Raw genomic sequence first — 20,415 nt, 5'->3', positions numbered from 1 at the left:
CTGTCAAGTTATTCTTTAGTAACTTTCCGGTTCTTCGGTTATTCTTTGGGTTATTCTTCTGGATGTAGAAAATCATAATGAATACCAAGAGAGCGTTTTTATTTCTTTTTTTATTTCAGCCTCAAAATGGCCTTTCCACCCCAGGGTCCATCATGGCCACTGATAAATTAGGGAAAACAGATGCAACTGAGGCTCTGGATCTCAGTGAAAAGCTGGTATGTACACCTAGCATCAGTCCCCCTCCTGTCCAAACCTGAAACCCCCTCAGGCAGTGTCAACCACCAGATAGCTTAACTAAACATCAACCCTTCATAGATATTTAGTTGTTATTACAGCTCTGCCAGACCCATCTACTATCCCAGCATGGGTTGGAAATTGCATAGTTGAATTCCTTGGAAAACTGGGTAGCAAGAATAAATGTTTCTATCTGTTGTCATTTTCCCCCTGGTTCTCAAAAAGGCATAGCGTAAATGGATGCAGGGAACATGAAAGTCGTATTAAAAGCCCAATTGTACTCCTTTCCAAAGCATATGTTCTCTGTGATTGCAGAAAGTGAATGAAACAGAATTAGACACTTGCCTCCTTATTAAAGGGCTTCCCAGGTGGCTCAGTGGTAAAGAATCCGCCTGCCAGCGCAGGAGATGCAGGTTTGATCTCTGGGTTGGGAAGGTCCCCTGGAAGAGGGCATGACAACCCACTCCAGTATTCTTGCCTGGGAAATCCCATGGACAGAGGAGCCTGGCAGGCTACAGTCCATGGGATCACAAAGAGTCAGACACAACTGAGTGACTGAGCACAGCACACACACTCCTCATTAAAGCAGCCACCATAAAACTGTATTTAAAATTAAAAAAAAAAAAAAAAAGCAGCCACCAGTGGTGGTGGACCAAGCCTCTTACCTGCAAAACGCTTTCTCGTAGTACATGGATATGAGCAAAACACTCGGGAGTCTGATGAACATCAAAGATATGTCAGGTCATGTGTCTATGAAACACCTCTCCTCCAAAGAGAGGGAGAGAGTCAACCAGCTTCGACAAAGAGACCTTGATATGGTGTTCGATAAGATCACCCAACTCAAGAACCGGCTGGAGAGAAAAGAGGAGCTTTTGAGAGGATATGAGAAAGACATTGAACAGCTCAGGTAGGGCCCATGTACCCGCAGAAAGGCCCAGGCCTCCATTCTCCAGGCTAAACCTCAGGGCAGCAGCAGACCTCTGGACCAAGACAGGAGGACAGAGGTCCTGGTGTGCAGGGGAGGTGGGATCATGACTCAGGGTCTGATGGAGGCAAGTCCTCTGGGCCAGAAAGCAGCAGTTAAAGTGCCCTATACTCTCTTAAGGAATAAGGTGCACCTTTTATGAATGTGTCTGATATTTCACTATATGTGTGCTTTTCATAATCCCATCTTATTTTCAGTAGTATCAGTTCCCTGACCCTCCCTGGGAAATTGGGAGGGGCTGGTAATATAACCTGTGTCAGCTTCATGCCACACTTACACAGCCCATGAGCTATTTATTCTGCCCATTAGTCCTCAAACTTCATTATTCTCTCCCACTTGTAATGAAACCGCTAAGTTAGGCGTACACAGAAGTATCTTGAGAATCTCCCAGGGCAGGGGCATTGCTGGTAAGTGAGAAAGATGAGGGGAAAAGAGACTTTGTCTCTCCCATGTGCTCAGGCAGAGCAAAGTGTCGGTTCAGATGTACCAGTCACAGGTGGCCAAGCTGGAGGATGACATCTACAAAGAGGCCGAAGAGAAGGCACTGCTCAAGGAGGCCCTGGAGCGCATGGAGCAGCGGCTGCACCAGGAGAAGAGGTTCAACAGGGCGATCAGGCAGCAGAAGGTGAGTGCTGCCTGCTTGGAGCAAAGTCTCTGAGGCTGCCCCTCAGCCCCCTTTGGAAATGGCCAGCTGAGGTCCCAGCGGGATCTAGGCAGTACAGAATGCATTTACTGATGCGAAGGAAAGTGGCAGAATAGCTTTAGCATCAGGCAGACCTAAGTTTAGACTGTAGGTCTTGCCTTTACTGTGTGACTTCAGGCAGGTTTCTTAACCACTCTGAGACTCAGAGTCTAGCTTGTCTGTATTTTCTTTCTTTCTTTTTAATTTAATTTTTAATTTTATATTGGAGTATAGCTGATTTACAACTTTGTGTTAGTTTCGGGTGCACAGCAAAGTGATTCAGTTATACATATACATATATCCGTTCTTTTTCAGATTCTTTTCCCAGACAGGTTATTATAGAATATTGAGTAGCATTCCCTGTGCTTTACATGGGTCTTTGCTGATTATCTGTTTTATATATGGTGGTGTGTATGTGTTAGTTCCAAAGGCCTAATTCATCCCCCCTCCACCTTTCCCCTTTGATAACCATAAGTTTGTTTTCAAACTGTGAGTCTGTTTCTGTTTTGTGAATAAGCTCACTTGTATCCGTTTTTTAGACTCCACATATGAGTGATATCATATGATGCTTGCCTTCCTCTGTCTGCCTGACTTCACTTAGTATGATTCTCTCTAGGCCCATCCATGTTGCTGCAAATGGCGTGATTTCCCCCTTTTTACGGCTAACATTCCATTGTGTACATGGATCATATCTTCTTTATCCATTCCTCTGTCGGTGGACATTTAGGCTGCTTCCATGTCTTGACTGCTATAAACAGTGCCCTCTGAGACTCACCATCTAGCTTGTCTGTATTTTTTTTAACTTTTGATAATTCATGTATTTTACCTTGTTCTTTCTATTCAGATAACTATTTTTCTGCCAGTTTTATTGAGATGTAATTGACACGGTATTGACTTTAAGGTATACGGCATAATGATGTGACTTCCATGCCACATGAAGTAATTGCCACAATAAGCTTAGCGAACGTCCTGAATTTTTTAAAGTGGTGTCTATTATTCTTACTTTCATTGTTCTGGCAGGTGTGAGGGACACAAAGATGAATAAGTTCTCTGAGAATAAAGATTTTCAATTTGCTATTCTGAGTACACAGAGAATAGTAGACACCCAATAAATCTTCGGTACATGGATGGATGGAAGGACAAGTGGATGGATGGATGGATGGATGGATGGATGGTTGGATGGGTGGGTGGGTGGACACCAGATCAGTGGATCAGTAGGTGTTCAGGTAGATGAATGATCAGGTGGATAGAGATAGATGAATGTCCTTGAAGGACATATTTTTCAGTGCAGAACATACAGTTAAAGAGCTGATTTCAGGCTGACTTAGTGGGTAAGGGTTCTGTTCAGATCCAGAGAAGGGTACTTGGCTCAGTCTAGAGCATTCAGGGAGTGTTTTCCAAGTGCTGACATTTGTTATGAATTGCAACGGAGAGTTGGAGTTTGTCCACCAAAGGGATGGACAGGTGTGCATTCGAGGCTGTGGGAGCCACAGAGGAGAGGCATGGGGACGAGGGATTTGCTTCCTGGCATGAACTTGGTGAGGCATTGACTTGAGAGACCAAGACTGACACTCAGGCTGGTGATCCAGCTAAGAGGCCACCTCCTCCCCTCATCCTGCTATCTCATCTATCACATGACACAAGACTCAGTGGGTCCTGGGGTCAAACCCCCCTGCTTACTGTGTGACCTTGTGCAAATCAGTCACCCTCTCTGAGCCTCACTTTCCTCATCAGTGAATGGGAGCTAAGAGCACCTGCCTTGCAGGATTGTTGTGAGGATTGAGTACAACACAGGTAACCCTTCCTATCCAAGCTCTCACCGTCTAAACTCAGGACCAAACGGTTTCCGATGCCCAGATACACCTGTCCAGGCTCTGAAGCATGCAGCTCAGAGCCTGGGACTCAGCAGGTGGATGAGGCTGTCTTCCCTGTGGCCAGCTGACTGCACAGGTGGTCTCTGAAGTGAGTGCTGCCCCAGACCCAGTGGAGTCTGCTGCCAGAAGTCCCCACACACATCGAGACAGGCGTGGGCAGCAGCTGGACACCAGCTCCAGAAGCTCGCTGTAGCCCTGTGCCTGCACCGCAGTCAGTAGTGGGGTCTCTGGTCCTCTTGGCAGTTAACACCCGTGACCATCCACTCCTGTTCTCAGCAGCATGTCACTAGCCCCACTGGGCACTGGCACAGTGACTCCTAAATAAATCAGACTCTCCCTGGCCCTTCACTCTCACCTAAGGTCGAGCAGATCTCCAGGCAGGCTGGATCAGGCAAACAGGGAAAATTACCGTAGCCCCCATCTCTTCATGATGTCTGCAGGCATTGGGCTCCACTCATGCTACGCAGCCATGATCAGGGTTATTAATGCCTCTGGTAGCCCTGCCTGGTTGTCATGACGATCCCCATTTTACAGATGAGGAAACTGAGGCTCAACGAATTAAAAAAGAGACTTGTCCAAGTTCATAGAGTAGCTGGGAGTTCACAGAGTCTTGTTAGTCACTCAGTCGTGTCTGACTGTTTGCAACCCCATGGACTACAGCCTGCCAGGCTCCTCAGCCCATGGGATTTCCTAGGCAAGAATACTGGAGTAGATTGCCATTTCCTTCTCCAGGGGATCTTCCTGACTCAGGGATCAAACCCAGGTCTCCTGCATTGCAGGCAGATTCTTTACTGTCTGAGCTACCAAGGAAGTCCCAAGTAGAGCCTTTACCTAGCCCCAGATCTCTCTAGTCCTAGGTCCTGCATTCTTTGCAGGTCTGGCCCCCAGTTGCCTCCTTGTACCTGTTAGTCTTTCTAACTTGGAGCTGTGTATTTTTGCACGCATGCTTGTGTGTATGCCTGAGTATGTGCTGTGTTTGTATGTGTGTGTATTTGTGAGTGTGTTGCCTACATGAGCTCTAAGGAGGCCAGGCCTTAGAAGGTCATAGAAGGATGTCTTTCTCAACCAAGAGGTGATGGTCAGATGAATTCCTTGCAGAAGCCTGTCCTCCATTCTGCAAACTTTCCAGGAGGAGGTTTCCAGACAGCAGGCTCTCTGGCTTGTAGCCCCAGAAATGAAAGTGCCTGCTGTCCTGTTTTGAGGGAGCCCGGATGTGGTGTTTCTAGTGCTCACCGTTCTGAATTAAACATCACAGACCTCAGTCTGCGTGTGTCATGGGGCTGCCTCAGGCAGAGGACAGTTTCCTTTCACACCAAGCAATGCCAGGGAGAGCTGGGCAACTGACAGAGTTCTGACTTTCCCTTTGATGTGCCCTCTGGAGAGCTCACCCCTCCCTGAGGCATCCCCCAAGCCCCAGGGCTTGGCAGGCGAGGCCCCAAAGCAGAGACACCAGACCACAGAATGGGACAGCAAAGGACCCAAAAAAGGCCATTGTCATGTACTGAAAACCTGAGGATTTACATAATCAGGCTTCACATGCATTATTCATGGGCTGCCTCATTCATTCACAATGCAGGGGATGTGCCAGCCTGTTTGGCGCTAGATATCCTTCAGCAGAGAAGGGTCTGAAATGGCCAAGCTGAACCTGTGTCAGGGTCCGCAGAAGAGCTAGAGCTAGGAGCTTTCAAATTCGTGAAATTCTCAGTTGGAGGAAAGATGTACATGAACTACAACCACAGTCATGGCGTCGCCAATGATATCATTTACTGAGCACTTTAAGTATCATTTACTTTACTTTATCATTTACCAAGGGGCAGGCACCTGCTTCACACCATACAGGCTTCATCTCTGCCATCAAGCCCGCAAGGGAAGCTGGTGAGCATCAGCCCACTGGAGAGAGGGGAGGGCTGAGTTGACAGAGGGAACCACTCCCTGGCTGCTCAGCTGCAGAAACAGGATTCCCTCCCACCTGCTGCCCTCTCCAGCCCACATTCACTTTCCCACATCCCTTCCTTCTGCGTCTCCCTTACCCGGGTGCCTGCCTCCTATTTCTCTCACCATTGCTCCCAGAGTATTCACTCCAGGACTCGGGTTTGCATTTGAGGCTTCTTATTACTATGTCATCAGAAATCCCTGTTTATCAGGAAGAAAAAATAATAAACTTTACAGTTTTGCTGGATTCTAAAGGACACATGTATACATTTGTCTTGGCATCAGTTCCTTCCAGGGAGTATGTCTTCATTGTTTTTAAGTGGAAATTAACAGAAAATAGAATTCGTCTTTCCTAAGTTTTACACCTAGTATTTCCACAAGGAGCCTTACTTTTTAGCCTCCTATACGGAACTTTGAAAGTGTTCACCCTGTTCATGGAGCTCGCAGGGCTGAAGCACTGAGAGATGCAATTAACACATCTGAAGCTTCAGAATCCACGCCCCCACCCCCACCCCCCAAAATGTAGTTTGTTGTCTTAAATGTTTGACCATCTCTCCACTAAGCAGCACCTTCCAGAATCAAAAGTCGTTATTTCCACACTAATACCTCTGGCCGTGAACGTGAGACTTGATATGAAAGGCTGGGCATTCACAGAGAACCCGGTGGTCATCACCAGGGGCTGTGGAAGGAGCTGAGTCTGTGGCTCTCTCCACGTGGCAGAGAGAAGGGACCCTGGCCCAGGCTGAGCTCACGCTAATCCACGTCCAAGTCACTGGAGAAGCCCAGCCCGCAGTGTCTCTCAGAGGCGGGAGGTGGAGTCAAACAAACAGCAGTCCAGCCCCGCCCCTGCCCCTAGAGACCCCTGAGTAGGTGGCTTGACCTCTGTGTCTCACGTTCCTCAACCAAAACAACCAAAGATGGTAACAACAGGCCCGCTCCGTGGGGCAGCGGGAGGGTTAAATGGCAAAATGCCCGCAGTGCCTGGCACACGGCAAGCCCCTTTTCTAAGGGGAAGAATAGACAGCGCATGGATGGGTGGGGATTCCTGCGTTTCTTTCAGGGAGCTTCCTGCCAGCTGACGCCGTCCCTGGCCCTCCCAAAGCCGGCTGCTCCTGTGACGCTCTTTTCTCCTCGGTGAATACCACTCGGGTCACAGCCAAGAAAGGACCCAGATACCTTTTGTGAATGGCCTAATGCTGGGGTTTTTCAATAGGAAAATTGTAAATGCACAGAAGTGGCCATTTGAAAAGCACGCAAACCCTTTTACTTAGGGCTTGAAGTCTAAGAAAGGCTGAAGGGCACCGGCTGCTTTTGGCAGAAATCGTTCAGGTCGCCTGCCAATCAAATCTCCAGCCAATGAAGTCCTGCCTAGGGGGCATGGCCACCACTTTGCCTGTGGCCTCAGCCCAGCGAGCGTGTGTGATTAAGTCACTCAGTCGGGTCCCATTCTTTGCGACCCCACGGACTGTTGGCCCGTCAGGCTCCTCCGTCCATGGGATTAGCCTGGCAAGAATACTGGAGTGGGTTGCATTTTTTTCCTCCAGGGGAATCTTCCTGACCCAGGGGTCGAACCAGCGGCTCCTGCATTGGCAGGTAGATTATTTACCGCTCTGCCATCTGGGAAGCCCCCTCAGCCAAGCAGGAGTGCCCTAAAGTTCCTTCTGCTTAATTAGCTCACGTCCCTTGTTTTTAAGATGAGAATAAAAATGGCACCTAACTCAATAGCCTTGGATGAAATGAGAGGTTGCATACAAAACCCTTAGTACATGGGACCACATAGGATACATGCTCACCTGCCATCATGGTTATCCTCACTCTTCTATTTAACTCAAAATTTCCAGGATTTCCTTGGGCCTGCGTATTCTCAAGATCCAGGTTTCCTCAGCATCACTTGCGTGTTTTTAGCCAACAAGTAGGAATTGGTAGATGTTGTGTAGGAGGAGCGTGTGATGGGAGGGGCTTGTGGATGGTACTCTCCTGCCCACGATGATGAAGTAGGGCAGTGTGGCTAGGCTGGTGCAGCATAAAGACAGAAGATGGCTAAAGAAAAAGACCCTCACTTGCCCCCTTCTGCCCACCAATCCCAGTGAATCCCAGCGCCTCCTAGCAACCTCAGAGGTGTGTCCCCGAATGGAACAAGTGGGGACACCCTGAACACTGTCTTGCTCACCTGATATTTTCACTTAGGAACGTATAGAGGACCTCGAACAGAGAAACGCCAAAGAGTCAGCAGCTTGCAACTGTTCCTTCAAAGAGAAAGAGAGGCAGGTACAGAGACCCTTTCTGATCTTGGCAGCCAGACACAAAGTAGATACCTTATTTTCAAAAGGCAAGAGCTTGTGGGGTGCAAATGCCAGCGTGGGCAGCCCAGAAAACATTCCACCCTCCTCCACTCCCTTCCCCTCCCCCACCCCAGCCCCTGTCCCAGCCCCTTCTCCTGCCTGCAACCTGCACAAGGGACCTGAGAGACCCAGGATCTGGAAGTGAGAGAAAGAAGGGCAGCGCAACCATCCTGGGTGCTAAATGATTTGGGGACATAGAGACAAAACTGTAAGAAAAGAAGAAGGTAGGAGTGGGGAATCCCAGAAACCTCTGCCCTAAGGATGAAGTACAGTAGGTGGAAGGAGGGGGGCATGGTGCCAAAGATAAGGATGAAGGTGCCTGTTATAATACCCCCTCCCCTGCCAAAGGGGAGCCCCATTAGACAGTGGGCTTTCTGGTAGCCAATGGGAAATAGAAAACCCAGCATGGTCCAGAGTTCACTGTATACATGAGATATGATGAGTGTGATGCTCAGAAGTGTTCCTAGAACAAGGACAATTCTGGATTCTTCTCCAGAGAGGACATTGTGTGGTGTAATGAGCAACACCCCTAAGAATAGCAGTGCAGTGCTAGCTGGGTCATGGCTGTGCACAGATCTTGAGACAGACTGATGACATCATATCCCAGTGAGTTCAGGAAAAGCATGTGCACACGAGCCAGGCTCTGCCCTTCAGTGCCCAGCCATCCACTGATTGGACTTAACCCAAAAAGGTATTTCAGAGCAGTGTTCAAACTGGGGTTCCCTGGAGCCCTTGGGTGCCATGGGAAGGGGATGCCTCTCAACACACACACACCTTTCTCCCACCAGAGAAGCTCTCCACTGTCTGTTTTAAACCCCAAGTTCCTCTTGGAATTTTGCTTGGATAAAAGGTTTAGGGGGAAACCGTGGGGGTGGGATGGGAAGGAAGGAGGTTGTTGGTTTAATACCACTGCTTTATAATATCTGGAAATTTGGATAGTGACTGCCTCAACTGAGTTTGTGATAAATAAGAGTGGCTGCAGGCTCAAGGCCTTCTCCATGAAAAATGCCTGGAGGACAACTATCTGTTCGATATGGGTGCATAAGCCTTCATGGACAGTGCTCTGAGGGGAGAGTTAGTGTCCTTCAGGGAGAATGGAAGAGACTTACTAGTACCTATGACCTGTCCCAAAAGATGGCCTTACTTGCTCCATGAATTTTATGAATGCCCAGTAGCATTGCCAGATTTGAGGGGGGGGGGGGTGGGGGGAAACAAAACAGCATGCCCAGGATGTGTTGTTTTAATTGCGGATAAACAACAAACAGTTATTAAGTACAAATATGTTCCAAATATTGCACGGTGGCATACTCATAGTAAAAAGTATTTTGGTTTCATTCTGAGATTCAGATTGAACTGGGAATCCTGTATTTTATCTGACAACCCCTCCAGCACTTACTGAGCACCAACTAGACACCAGGCGGGGAGGTTCTGAAGCAGGTGTCGCAAGATGGCAGCCCACAGACATATTTCATTTGACTCATGGGATTTTTCTGGGTACATTTCAAAGTAGGGCAGTTTAACAGAATACACCAGATTTCCAGCTTCTCTGGGAAACTTGCAAGATGTGGGGATACTAGGCCCACAGTCCCACAAGCCACCATCACACGCCTCTGTCTTCCAGGCCCCTTAGCGCTGGACTCATGGACTTGCTGCCACCCCTCCCCGGGCTCACCTCACCCATTTCCTTTACTTTCCTGGCCCCTTTAGGAATCAGGTTGGTGACCCCAGCTGATGCTCAGGGTTCTCTGAGAAAGGCCCCTTCTTGACACTCCTACACGTTCACCTGCAGGATGTAGGTCTGCAAGGGGGACCCCAGTTCCCTCTCCCTTTGGTGTCTCCAGTGTCTCGGGGATGCTCTTTCTTTGAAGAACTGTCCCTGAGGTGAAGAGTCTTGAGCAGATCGGGGCAGCAATAGTTATCAAATCCCAGGGGAGTGGCAAGCTCCAGATTCTCGGTGATGGCTTCCCAACAGGCCCCCAGAGAGAGTCCCTGCCAGGGACGTTAACCACTGGGCCTTTTGTCATGCCTAGGCCATTGGGTGGAAACCACTGCACACATACAGCCTCTTCTAGTGGCCTGGAAAGCTGTGCTTCCCCCTAAAGCAGATCTGCCCTCCAGGGAGAATATAGCATCCTTCATAGCCTTCTTGGTTGACCCACCTCCTTCTCTACTAGAATCTGGAACAGAGATCTCTAAGAGGTTCAGCGGAACAGTGTAGCATTGCCCCAAAGCCACATCCCATTCTACAGACACTCCCCCCTACCACCATCCTTATCTCTTCCCTCTTCTGCAGACCCTCATCCTCATGTCCTCACCTAGGAAGGCTCAACATTTCATCCAAATGGGTAGCATCCGAAACTTGAGAAAAACCTGTTTTTCTTTGATGCAAAAGACAAAGCAGAGCATAAGCTAAAATTTGTCAATATTCTTTCTGTGTTAAAGAGACGAATGTTTGTAGAGGCGGTGAAGAACAAGATGCAGAACTCAAATTTCCAGGTGAGCCAGGAGAGGAGAGAAGAGAGAAAACCATAGAACATCAGCAGGAAGCCCAGTCGACAGAGACACTGTATCTATCATGTACTGAGCATTTAGCATGTGCCCTGCACGCAGAGCTAAGCACCCGACCTGCAGTGTCTCATTCAAGCTTCACCTGTAGGGGGTAGGTTTTGTTACTGCACCCAATTCTCAGATGAGGTATCTGAGGCTTAGAGACCATTTGTCCAGAGCCACGCTGCTAAGTAGGAGACATCTGACACCCAGGTGAGAGTGCTGGCTTTTCTTCCTCGAGGTTATAAACTTCCAGGTAATAAACCTGATAACACTTCCGATGGCATTTCTCTTGAATTTCACAAAAGCATCCTCTAAAATTCTTTTAAAAGTTGAGAATTAAGACTTTGAAATCTTGAGCATGTTGAAACATTGCCATTGACAAATCAGCCCTGGAACTGGAATTAAGCCAATCCGCATTCCCACTTTGCAGAAAGTAGAGGCGAGCTCTCAGGGAGCTTGAAAGCTGAACACATTTTGGTTGAATAAGAGAGAAGAGACACATTCAAGTTTGATAAAAGACCACAGTCATTCTGAAGCAACCAAATTATCATTGGTAGAAGAAACAAAGATATTCTAGGTGAGGGACATATTTGGAAAACGGAAGCTTCTTCTCAACCAGCATCCTTGTTCTAAGGCCAGAAGATGGTTACTGTCCCAGAGCAGGACATTAAAATGACAGAGAGTGTCCTGGGGGCCCCTATGGATCTCAGACCTTTGCCACCCTGCAAAGTGGAAATTTTGGGAAATTTGTTACTTATTCATTCACGTGTACGACTGAAGCAGAGGAGGAAGAAAGAGCCCTAAGCTAGGTTTTGTCTAAGGACCACCTGGGGATGTAAAATGACAGAGGGGATATTGACATGGGTCCCAGATGTTGTGAGAACACTGTGCTTCTCTGAGATATAAGACCCCCTGGCATTTCATGCTGCCTTTGGCTTTAACAGAGTAGGGGCAAATGGTGCTTTGGCTGAGAGCAAAGAGCCAGCTTCCCATTTTCCTTGCACTCCAGTCCCAGCTTAGAAGTTGGTGTCTGAGATCTCCTTGGTACAGAAAGGTTTCCTCCAGGTTCCCTACCAAGTGTAGGTTGGGCGACTCCTTCCTCCAGAGTGGACCTGGAGTCCTTCAGGGGATGGAGTCACCAGGACCACCTTGATAAAGATGGGACGTATAAAGTTTGCTCTCTCAGTCTCACATAAGAGACTCCCAGAGAGTCTCAGCCTTTCTCATAACAGAGTCTCCATCTCTGGGACGCTTCAGAACTAGCACATTATTCCTTTTTAAGATCCTAGGGGATTCATATCGATTTTATTTTATTTTTCCTCTGCAGCTAACAGTCTCCTATAATTATCAATCATATGCTAAAGGGAAAAGTCTTCTAGTTAATAAATTGAATACCTAGTCTAGGCCACATACTGTGCTAGGAACTGGGGAAAGAAAAATGAACAAAAAGATACTACCCCAGCCTTCATTCATTCAACGAATATTTGTTGAGAGGCCTGTGATATGGCGGGTAATATTCAGGTGTCAGGATTCAATCCCATTCTCAGTGGCAGCAATATCACCCCTGAGAGGGCAAAACTCTACTTTTTTAATGTATAAAGCACAGAAATACACACAGTGCTATCTGTAATAATCAAATTTCACGGAGGTGAGAACTTCCCACCTCAGCGTAAAGAATCCACCTGCAATGCAGGAGATGCAGATTCGATCCCTGGGCTGGGGAGATCCCTTTAGAAGGAAATGGCAACCCACTCCAATGTTCTTGCCTGGGAAACTCCATGGACAGAGGAGCCTGGTGGGCTACAGTCCATGGGATCTCAAAAGAGTTGGACACGACTTAGAGGCTAAACAACAACAGAAGTGATTAGGGAAAATTGTCTGAGAAGGCTTCTTAAGGAAAAGGACGATAATGAAAAAAAGAAGAAGAAACGCCAGGTTAGATCAATGAAGAAACATGTAAAACTCCCAGTCTTTCATGGCTTTTTATTCTGGGGCAAATAAATAAACAAATATTGGGTTGGATAAAAAGTTAATTTAGGTTTTACCATTAAAATGTTATGGAAAAACCCAGATGAACTTTTTGGCCAGTGCAGCACTTTCTGAGTTGTTCCTGAGTTCAGGAACACTTTTCACAGGGACCTCTCCATCCTCCTCCCCAGGCCAAGGACCAGGAGAGGCCTCCATGAAGTAGGGATGTTTAAAACCAAGACCTGAGGTGGTGTGGGAATGAACTGGAATCTTTGTGCCCAGATCTGCCACTCCAGTACGCCCTGAGTATTAACTGGAATTATCCCAGTTAATTTCCAAATTTCCAATTTATTTTTTTAAATTAATTAATTTATTTTTTACTTTACAATTTTGTAGCGGTTTTGCCATACATTGACATGAGTCCGCCATGGGTGTACATGTGTTCCCCATCCTGAACCCCCCTCCCATTACACTGTTGGTGGGAATGCAAACTAGAACAGCCACTATGGAGAACAGTGTGGAGATTCCTTAAAAAACTGGAAATACAACTGCCAAATTTCCAATTTAAATGTCCTTATTTAAATGACAGGCTCCTATCCTGACCTTGTTCTTCTAAGGGTGAGCCGGGAATGCGATTCCAAACATGCAGGATGAATGCTTATTGCTATGGGAGGTCCCTGGCTAGGGACAGATCCAGCCAGGCTTCCCCCACCCCTCAGGCCCGCACTTGAATTTTCACATTTCCCATTCTTCACCCCTTCCTTTTCCGGGTTCAGCCATCCCCTCTGCCTTTTGCCATCCCCGACCTCATCACTCTAAACAGTTGACCAAAGCTTGCTCTGTGGTGCTTCCCACCTCAAGCTCATGGCAGACCTGGGACTTGGGGGACCCTGGGACTAAGGAATCTTCATTTTTAACAAACACCCAGACTCTCGCTCTGACAGCCAGCCCCACACCAGGTCAGGGCACTGGCCCTGGGGACCCATCCAATTTTATTGAAAATCAAACTAAAAAGGATACAAAGGAAAACTGGTTTAGAGGCAAAAGATTCTCAAACATTCGTTGTCTGTTTTCCTTTTATCTGGGCATTCCCACCAATACTTACTTTGTGGGCTAGTGTAGAGATGTTAGCCTACCTCACCCTGAAATGTTTTCCTGCAGTGATTTTGAAAGCAATCTCAAAGCACATTTCAAGGCTCCTGGCACCCACTGGCATAGGTCAGGCACAGAATGTGATTTTTAAGCCTGTCTTAAAATGAAAAGAGTTACAGAGATGGTCCTACCAGCCCCTTCCATTTAAATCCACCCAGAACCTCCTCTCAACCCCTGAGGAAGACAGGACATTCTGACCCCTATCTGACAGATGAGGAGACCAAGGATCACGCTTTCAGAGGCAGAGCTGAAACTTGACTACCTGTAGGCCTGCAGGCCCTCTTTCCCCAGGGGCATGAGTTGGAGTAAAAAACTTGCAGGAGGTAGGGCTGGTGATGTGAAGCCTGTTGGAAAGAAACTTGCAAGTTACAATGGTATCTACAATGTAAACAGAACCATGCTAGAGAGAGATTATTGGGTTGCAATGAATAGAAACCTATTCAGAAAGAGGGAGGGGGCTTTTATAAGGATGTAAGAGTGAGTGCCTCATAAATACTGAGAGCTGAAAGAGAGCCTGGCCTCAAAAGAGGACTGGTAGGCCATCATCTCCCAAGCATCATCTGTCTTACACACAAACACACAGAGAGAGCTCGTATCACCTCTCTGTGCCTAAATCTCCCCTGATCTCATCTATCTCTGGTCATGTGATAAAAAGGGATGACCTCACGGTCCCCCAGTTCAAAGAACCAGCTCAGGTAGTATGTAGCATCATAGAGTCCATAATCCTAAATCCTAGGAGTGACCATCTGAAAAGCCGAGCCTGTGCTGCAGTGCCCGATCAGCTAAGACCAGGGACAGAGTCATACTCATGACTGCCCCAAGCCAGGGACAGTGCTTAGAATAGGGTTAGACAGATTCCCCTTGAATATCCTACATTTTCTCCTAAGACATCAGAGACATAAGACATTCAGCTTATGTCTTAGTAACAGCTGTCTTAGTAACAGCTTTTCGAGAGAAAGTCCATCCCAATGAATGTGCCCATAATCAGAAACTGCTGGTTTCAAAAACAAAACAAAACAAAAAAGAAAATATAAGAAGAGAAAGCATTCTCTTTATATCTGGAAGGGAGTACACTGGAATGTCAATAAGGTTACCTGTGGGTAGTGTGAGAATAGTGGATTATTTTAGCTTCTTTTTGCACACATCTATGTCTGTATATAATTTCTTTCTTACAGATACTTTATTTTGAGTTAAAAAGCCCATTTGAGTGGTATATTTGGGGATCTCCTTACAATTGTCAAGTTTGTGCATTTGTCGCTCTTGTTGAAGGTCGGAGCCAGAAAAGCCACTGCAAAGATGGACCAAGAAAGAGAGATGCTAAAGAGAGAGATATCCAGCAAGTCCAGCCAGAACCTTCTGTTTTCTAAGCCTGGTGGAAGGAACTAGAAACATCATCCCACCGAGTCTCGCAAGATCCTCCTCCATGAGTCAGAGAGGCTCTTCCGCACCAAATCACAAAGACACTTTTTTAGGACTTAAAAGATTTTTACCCTATGTGTTGCTTCCTAGACTGGTATTTTGCACAGTGCAATTTTTCAGAGTGTGTGGGGAGAGGGGCTCTTTTCACAGCTATCTATGAATGTAAATGCACTTGGGCATATGAAGAATTAGTTCAAAATTCCGACTCCTAGGCCCAGTAGATAAACTTATGTGTCTGGGTTGTGACATACCCAAATGTCACACCCCCACGGAGCTCCAAGAAACCCACAGTTGAGAAAACCCAGAGCATGTTACTGGGGCCGCAGGACAGAAAGGTAACCTCAGGGGCTGCTGGGGCCACAGTATAGTGCATTTATATATGAATTTCTTATAATAAATTTGAACACCAACCTGTTTTTATCACTTCCATAACAATGAGTCAGATGTATATGGCACTCTACAGTTTTCAAAACCCGTCTCATCTAATCTTCCTCCAAGCCCTGGGAGGTAAATAGTACTATATTCCCCATTTTACAAATGAGGAAGCTGAGGTCCAGAGAAGTTAAATGGCCCATCTAAAGTCACACAGGTAAGAAATCAAGGGTTGGGTCTGGAACCCAGGTATTTAACTCCCGTCTCACACTGCCCATTCTGTCACAGCAGGATAAGCCCAGTAGTTCAAGTCACAGGCCATCAGGACAGATCAAGTACCCAGTCACCAAAGGGCACACACTGCCCAGGTGGACACACTCTTTCCATGGTATTTGGAGAGACTTTCATTTTTGCCCTCTCTGCAGCCATCTGTCCTCTCCCTGCCTTTCTTATATGGCCAAGACTACCAAATAAAATGGGAGGAACAGCAGAAATCACGAATATCACTAATTTTTTTAATTTTAAAAAGCCACAATGAAAATATTTTTATATTTAAGAACCAAATGCATTCTTTATACTGATTAAAACTAGAAGGAAATAGGAAAAATTATTTATGTAATATTCCACTAAAGGTACATCTTACACAGTAAGAAGGTACATCTTACACATGACCTTAAAAATCATCTTGAAGGGAATTCCCTGGTGATCCAGTGTTTAAGGCTCCATGCTTTCAAGGCAGGGGGTGCAGGTTCAGTCCCTGATCAGGGAACTAAGATCCCACATGCCTCATGGTGGTGCAGCCAAAAAAAAATAAAATTTTTAAAAAGAGTTTTAAATTATTAAAAAAAAATAATAGTAATCTTTAAAACCCCAGTTTTCCATAAAAATATGATATTACTTTCAATGGCACCCCACTCCAGTACTCTTGCCTAGAGAATCCCATGGACAGAGGAGCCTGGTAGGCTGCAGTCCATGGGGTCGCTAGAGTCAGACACGACTGAGCGACTTCACTTACTTTTCACTTTCATGCATTGGAGAAGGAAAAGGCAACCCACTCCAGTGTTCTTGCCTGGAAAATCCCAGGGACGGGGCAGCCTGGTCGGCTGCCGTCTATGGGCTCGCACAGAGTCGGACACGACTGAAGCAACTTGGCAGCAGCAGCAGCATACTGTACCACATCCCCCAAATCCAAAAAGCAGTCTCCAGCACCAGAAAAGATCACTGGGTTAGACAGTAGTTAAGAAGCTGGCTAATGTTTGGAAGCCAAAGTGTGTGGTGGTGGGGGGAATACTTAATTTGGTTGAACATGAATATTTGAATTTGAAGAAGTCAAATGTGATGCCTCTGTGACTCCATTGTATTTTAGGTCTCTCAAAGGACATGTTAATTTTTAGCACATCAACTTTGCAACCCACGATGGTGACTTCCTTTCTTCACTCCTTGAACTAGATGGTTCTTTGGGTATCACCTCAGCCACATACCCCTTTCTCAGAGAATGCACACTGCCCGCCCCCCCCCCCCAATCACGTTTACCCTAGCTAATGCTGCTCTCTTGGCCACAGCTGGTTGGCTGAGCAGTAGATAGTCTACCCAAGCCAGACCAATCAGGTTTCACTTCTAACCCAAGTTGGGCCAATCAGTACCTCCACCCTTGGTATTGGAAGTAGGGCACAGGATCACCACACAGGTTAGTAGTGGTGTGGAGCTGAGGTCTTGATGCAGTTCCCAGCTGGTGTGGCCATTTCTTCCACTGTGTTTGGAGAAACAAAGCCAGTCTAAAATGAGACAGCTGGGATAGATAAACAAGTAGAGACAAGAAACCAAGACCACCAGAGAGACAGTGCAGTGGACACTACGAGTCCCTTAGTCATCGCCCCTCTACTGTATAAGCTGAAGGTTAAGCACCTTCATTTCCCAGTTTCCCTTGCAGCTAGACCCAGCCATGTTGCTCAGTTCTGGCCAATGACATGCAAGTGAAGGTCCTGGACAGGGCTTCCCTTCTGGAATTAAAGGCAAGACTTTGCTAGAAGAGAGATTTTTCTCTTTGTCCCTTTGTCTTGTCTGCCTTTTCTCTCCTGGAGCTCAGACTTGGAGCTGGAGCAGCCATGCTGGGAATCACCAGGAAACAAGCAAGAGGCCAAAGCCCACCTCATGGACAACAGAGTGGAAAGATATGAAAAGCCTGGGTGGGGGCCTGGTAGCATCACTGTGCTGTGCGCCACAGTATACTGAACAGCCTAGCTCTATACATCCTGTTATGTAAATAAATAAATCCCTTTCTGTTTAAGTCACCGTAGTCAGGTGTACCTGTGTGTGCTGTGGAGCAAACCACTTAAAACTTCTCAGTATTAGTCACTCAGTCATGTCTGACTCTTTGCAACCCTATGGACTGTAGCCCACCTGTCCACAGGCTCCTCTGTCCATGGGATTCTCCAGGCAAGAACACTAGAATGGGTTTCCATTCCCTTCTCCAGGGGACCTTCCCAACCCAGAGATTGAACCTGGGTCTCCTGCATTGCAGGCAGATTCTTTACCATCTCAACAACTTGCTGACTTACAATGGCCAACATTATTTCTCATGATTTCATGGGTCAAGCAGGACACATGTACTGGTCTAGGCTGGCCTGGCTGGAGCTGGATGGTTTAGGATGCCTCGTGTACATGCCTGGTCATTGACAGGCAAGGTGGGTGAGGGCAGTGGTTCTCAATCAGGGGCAATTTTGTCACCCAGGGAATATTGGGCAATATCTGAACACAACTTTGGTGGTGTCCAGATATTTAAACTGGCATAGGGGGTGCAACTATCTAGGGCAGTGTTCCCCAACCTCTGGGATCTAATACCTGATGATCTGAGGTGGGGCAGATGTAATAATAATAAAGTGTACAATAAATATAATGCACCTGAAATCATCCTGAAAACATCCCTCTGCCCCAGTCCATGGAATCTTCCATGAAACTGGTCCCTGGTGCCAAAAAAGGTTAGGACCGCTGATATGGGGATAGAGGCCAGGGATGCTGCTAAGCATCGCACAGTGCACAGAACCGCTCCCCACAACAAAGACTTATTTGATCCGAAATGTTAACAGTACCGAGAATGAGAAACCCTGGTCTAGAAAGGCCTCAGCTGGGATTTCTGTCTCTGCCTGGTGTGATCTCTCTTTGCCCAGCAGGTCAGATCAAGCCACAGGTTCCCAAGAGCTGCAGGAGAGACCAAGCCCCAAAGCACACTTTTCAAGTCTCCACCTGCCTTGTGTTTGCCAATATGTCATCAGACAAAGCAAACCGCACAGCCAGGGTTCATCTGGGAGAGGCTCCACATTTTCACCTACCCACATCAAGGCTTCTGTTATTTAAAAGCTGAAAGCATTCCAACTGACACAGAAAGTTACCCTAACTCCTGATGACTTTCTGGTTCCTGGTTTCTTTCCTGGGAAAGGCCAGTTCTAGGGCCTGCCCTTGGCTTCCACTAGGACAGAGTATCACCCCAGGGTCTCTGGTTGCAAACAACAGAAACCTGTGGCTAACTTAAACAGAAAGGGAGCTTATCGAAAGGCAACAAGGTAGGTTAGAGAATCACAGGGTGAGCAAAGCTGAGAAGTCAGGACCATCAGGAGAAAAGTCAGGACTGTCAGGAACCAGCTCTTCTTTCCCAAAGATGTCCTCTTTTTTTGCTTCAGCTGGTTTGAGTTTCTGTTATTACAAACAAAATGGTCTTTATTAAGACACTCTTGGGACTTCCCTGGCGGTCCAGTTGTTAGGTCATCACCTTCCAATGTGGAGGGTGCCAGTTCCATCCTTGTTCAGGGAGCTAGGATCCCACATGCCTTGCGGCTGAAAAACCAAAACATAAAACAGAAACAATATTGTAATAAATTCAATGAAGACTTTTTTTAAAAGACACTCTGGTACACAGCCCCCACTGGTAGCTCTGAGAAGCTACCAATGACCTTTCCCCTGGGGTTGTTCCAAGGGACAACAGGGGACAGGCGGCTTCACCCTCCTCCCAGAGCTCCCAATCTTCTGATCCCTCCGAGAAGCTAAACCAGACAACTTCCTCACGCCCTTGCCAATGGCAGCCCATTTGGATTCGTGACTTTGCAGATAAGGTGCCCTTCTCCAGCAACTTGGCACAGCCAGCCATGCCTGCTGTTGTGGAAACCAGAGTCATGAAGTGTCTGCGGGAAAAAACAGCTTCCGCCAGATCTGCATTCCCAAGTGTGTTCCTGGTAAGTGGAGTGGTTTCCAATTTTCTAGGGTCTTAAGAATGAAAGTAATACACCGAAGATGATGAGAGGAAACCCAACACCTGCTCACACTGATGCACTTCTCTTTTCCGTACTGAGGTTCCTAAAGCCTCTTTTCTGTACTGAGGTTAGGGCGCCTGGAAAGGGTAGACTATTTCAGCTTATCAGCTTGGCCTCATTTCCATCAAGATGCACCGCTTGCATCCGTCTGTTCAGTGTCCCAAGTTATTTTGGGCCCATTCATGACCTTATGTCCCTGCTTTTGTTTTTAAACATTTTTCTTTGTCCATCTGTTCCCTAGGAATCCATCACAATGCCTCCTTCCTGCTGTGGGAAGCATTAGCAGATTCCTTGTTTTGACTTTACTGTCATAATGCTTTCATTCCTAAGACCCTAAGATATTGGAGGCAGAAATTTTATCTTCTGGCTCACCGTGGTCTAATCATCAGAGGTACTCTATTCGGATCAATCACTTTTATGGTTAAACAACCAGCCTTCATTCATTCAGGCAACAGACCCTGGGTACCTATTTATGTACCTGATGCAAAGAACTGACTCATTGGAAAAGACCCTGATGCCGGGAAGGAATGAAGGCAGGAGAGAAGAAGGGGACGACAGAGGATGAGATGGTTGGATGGCATCATCAACTCGATGGACACAA

General features: G+C 46.9%; 1 protein-coding gene across 1 annotated transcript in view; it reads left to right on the top strand.

Moving 5' to 3' along the window:
• The window catches only part of FHAD1 (forkhead associated phosphopeptide binding domain 1), a 159,547-nt gene extending 144,003 nt beyond the window's left edge, over window positions 1-15,544 (top strand). The window contains exons 29-32 of the mRNA XM_018060595.1: window positions 120-215; window positions 921-1,141; window positions 1,679-1,844; window positions 14,989-15,544. Of these exons, the coding sequence (XP_017916084.1) occupies window positions 120-215; window positions 921-1,141; window positions 1,679-1,844; window positions 14,989-15,105 (600 nt within the window). The 3' untranslated portion in view covers window positions 15,106-15,544. The remainder of the gene's footprint in view (window positions 1-119; window positions 216-920; window positions 1,142-1,678; window positions 1,845-14,988) is intronic.

Source organism: Capra hircus, chromosome 16 (assembly GCF_001704415.2).
Source record: "Capra hircus breed San Clemente chromosome 16, ASM170441v1, whole genome shotgun sequence".
Taxonomy (NCBI): domain Eukaryota; kingdom Metazoa; phylum Chordata; class Mammalia; order Artiodactyla; family Bovidae; genus Capra; species Capra hircus.
This window is presented reverse-complemented; position numbering and strand designations above follow the sequence as displayed.